This window comes from Penicillium arizonense, assembly GCF_001773325.1.
Source record: "Penicillium arizonense strain CBS 141311 chromosome Unknown PENARI_contig241, whole genome shotgun sequence".
Taxonomy (NCBI): Eukaryota; Fungi; Ascomycota; class Eurotiomycetes; order Eurotiales; family Aspergillaceae; genus Penicillium; species Penicillium arizonense.
This window is the reverse complement of record NW_019173518.1, coordinates 1-3,458: the sequence shown is the minus strand read 5'-3', so window position 1 is coordinate 3,458 and position 3,458 is coordinate 1. Positions and strand designations below refer to the sequence as shown.

The 3,458-nt window shown below is 48.0% G+C and overlaps 1 protein-coding gene across 1 annotated transcript; it reads left to right on the top strand.

The window, feature by feature from the left end:
* Positions 1 to 23: 23 nt before the first annotated feature.
* Positions 24 to 630, top strand: PENARI_c241G08588 (uncharacterized protein; the record flags this gene model as incomplete). The annotated part of the gene is made up of 3 exons (XM_022638203.1): positions 24 to 315; positions 372 to 389; positions 438 to 630. The coding sequence occupies exons 1-3, from the start codon at positions 29 to 31 to the stop codon at positions 628 to 630; spliced, it is 498 nt and encodes a 165-aa protein (XP_022481941.1). The 5' UTR covers positions 24 to 28.
* Positions 631 to 3,458: the final 2,828 nt, after the last annotated feature.

Below are 3,458 nucleotides of genomic sequence, written 5' to 3'. Positions count from 1 at the left end.
TGGCGGTTCGCAGCGATATGTAGACCGAATGTCTCAATTGCTTTCATCGGGCTCACCGGAGCCAAACATTAGTGGGAGCCCGCCCACGTCAATCGCCGGCTCTGTAGACTATGACTGCCATTTTCAGCAGACCGACGAATCCGATGACGAACGCAAGGCTACACCAGTGAATGAATTCAGCGATGAGGAGGAGACTCAGGAACAACGCACCGAGAAACCTGAGAGCGTGAACTGGGACAGAACCAGATCTATAAAATCCTTGAACCCTGAGTACCCCACAGAATGCATGTTGAATATGATCGAATGTATGGCAGAGTGAGTCTGAAACCATCGCCCTATGAGATACCCCATGTTGATGGCTTTAATCATAGGTTGGATGTACGGGTGCAGTAAGTTTCTCTTAAACAAAACCTGGATCCCACACTAACACGCTTTAGATCCAATGCAGACTCACTCACAGGCCAGATCCTATGGAATCGGGAAATGCAGCAAAGGTTTGCAGACAAGACGGGCGCTGTAGACGCGTTGAAAAAAGAAGTGACCGCATTGAGGAAACAAGTGGAGGTTTTGTCGAGCAGGGACGCAGTCAAGAATCGAGAGTCCGTGGGTTCTAAGCGTCAAAAGCAGTGAGAAAATATCAGTCACTATCTTTCATAAGACCCAAATGGGTTACCCGAAATGGGTTATTGAGTAATTCGTCCCTATGAGAGATAATGCTGTGGCCTTCTCCTAGCAGTATTCAGAGGACCACATGTCGTCTTCGGCCAAGTTCCGCGCCAGAACCGCGCCATTTGGGAAGTACTATTATATCGCATTTATTATTCTAAGGGTGAATTCGGTACTGTAGTATATTGAGAGCAATCACAGGCAGATAATTATGACGGCGATGCTTTTTTTAGATATCGACGGATTGGTCCAGACAGTAAGAAAGGTTTGATGATTTGTCGGGGAAAGCTCAGTTGTGCCCGGATCGACCAAGCTGACCCGTTTTTCTTACGGTATCCACCGTTCCCCACAGATCCACGCATGGTGATAATTTTATTAATTTCCCTAACGAACCAATCGTATGCCGAGCTCTTAACGCCGCGGAAGCGTATGACGAATTAGAGCCCGTCTATCATGAATTTATCCACAGAGGAAAACATGTCATTCCGCATCGCACCGCTGCTCTTGGCTACATCCTTCATAGGACTGGCGAGTCGTTCCGTCAAGCGATCTCGCTTCCGCCCTACACGAGGATCTAGCTGTCGAGGGGCCTGCTACAGCATCCAAAACGAGCCACTTACTCTTTATGCCAAAATGCCTAACTTGTGCGATTCCTTTACTTTCTTGGCGCCTGCTTAGAAATCTTGGTCCAGACAATCTGGACAAGGATCGCACCGGACTTAGGGCTTTGGTTTTGGCCGATTGAGACCTGACCTCCAAAAGCCTCCATTTCGGATGTTGGTTCGCTTCAAGTTTATTATTACCTGACTAGGTTTAGCCTAGGGATCTACATCTCAAAAGAGAAATTCCTGCGAGTCCCCCTGTCCTCTCCAGTCCTAGTATTCGAATTAGCCAATACGATATTTACCAACGTCTTCTGAGCCATGCGTGCCGAGATTTTGCGCTAAGCGGGGCTTGAATTCCAAATTCATTAGCGCGATGAACAGAATAAACCCATTTGCAGCTGCTAAGACCTGAAGGCGTGGTGGATGGCCTGAAGTCAATGTGCCAATGGTAGATCAAGAAGTTCATGTCGAATGGACTGTGCGCTATGCATGCCATGGGACGTAAGAAGCTCACGTTCCGTGCCGACAAGGGCCCCCACGGCCCGATTCTGATTTTTTGGCGCAATAAGGCACTAGACCAAATATGGTTAGAAAGAAGTGATTAGAAAATTTTTACCAAGCACTACCTACGGAGACATGCACGACGTACCAATATACGTCAACACAACATTGCAGGCATCCTTTAATCCCCTTAATGTTTACAACACCGTTCAATCCAGACTAAGGGACGGTCACATACTGATTACCCGGTTCATAATCCCGAATTGCCGCGAAGCTCTCCTGCCATTGGAAAAGATGCGTCTAGACTACAAGAAGCCTTGCGATTTGTCCGGGGAAGAAGCTCAATGCTCCACCACACCGCAGATCGGGCCCACGGTTTCCGGAGGGCACCATTTCCCCTGGATTTGGGGGCCAAGACTACGTCGATTATTCTATGTCGGGCAGGGATATATGATATACCGAGACGGTGTTCCTTCTTAGGATCGCTTGTTCTTCGATCAACAGAGCAAATTCAGATCACCACATTTGCAGCATTGTCGTATAACAGGCGGCTATAGCTTCACATACTAGCATCCCTCAACCGATATGACTCCACACCAGCTCCCGCATTGTTGCGTGACTGTCGCACCGTTTCAAAGGGACGATTTGTGGATCTGTCAGATCGACACGAAGATCTTGCGCTACCAGGATCTGACGCTGATCTCGGACTTAGCCTAGGCTGGCGCGCGCGACTGATGCAAAGGTCCTCGCCAATGTCCGCTCTGATTGGCTCATTAATCTGCCCAAGCGAAGTGACAAATTCGGAGTACAGATAGAAGTCGTTTTGGTCAAAGTTCTTTGAGACTGCTTAACAATCTAAGGGACAACAAACTACTTTGGAGTTAGCAAGATAGCGGTAGATCAGTGAGATCGTGACACACGGACTGTGTGCCATAGCTTATGCTTCGTGATCCTGACGCCAAACCAACCTAGCTTAAGTCGAAAGACTGGGCCACCGGCGTTATGGATGCACTACATGACAAATGCGGCAAAAAAATCGCATAGACGCCATTTCACGAACTTGACGTAATTGAAACGAGACACTAGTCAAAAAGAAGTACCATAGACGAGTTTGTCGTGGACGAGTGGGACTTTCATTTTCAGCCTACAGTCGGGCTAGCGTCCTGCAATTTCGGATAATGGCAGGCACTCCTACGGCTTCAGTAAATTGGGAAATGCGAAACCTATCATTCGCGGTAAGGCATATTTCGGTCGAAAGCCACCATAATCTCCGGCGAATGGCCGTTGACATGGTGGGTCCTAATGGAGATGTGTACAAGTACGATCTTCGGGTTCGGGAAGACGGAATAGTATGACCATGCAACTATAGTCATGAATCTACTCAACTTCTCCGGTCTGGTGTATCGAATATACTGGATGTTTCTTGTCTAGGTGTTACAAGTACTTCGTAGACGCACTGCGTGGATGATGGTATTTGCTGATTCATGTTCTGACTGGCTACATGGACAACCCCGTAATTCCTTCATGATAGCACACACTTTCTCTTCAAAGTTGCGGTATATAATGGCTGGCTGCCTGGAGAGGTTGCTGGTTGGATTGGACCGGCGCTTGTTGATTGGTCGACGAAAGCGTATTCGGTATTGGATAGTTTGGGAGCGAGTTGGTACCAAACGAACCCATCTGCCC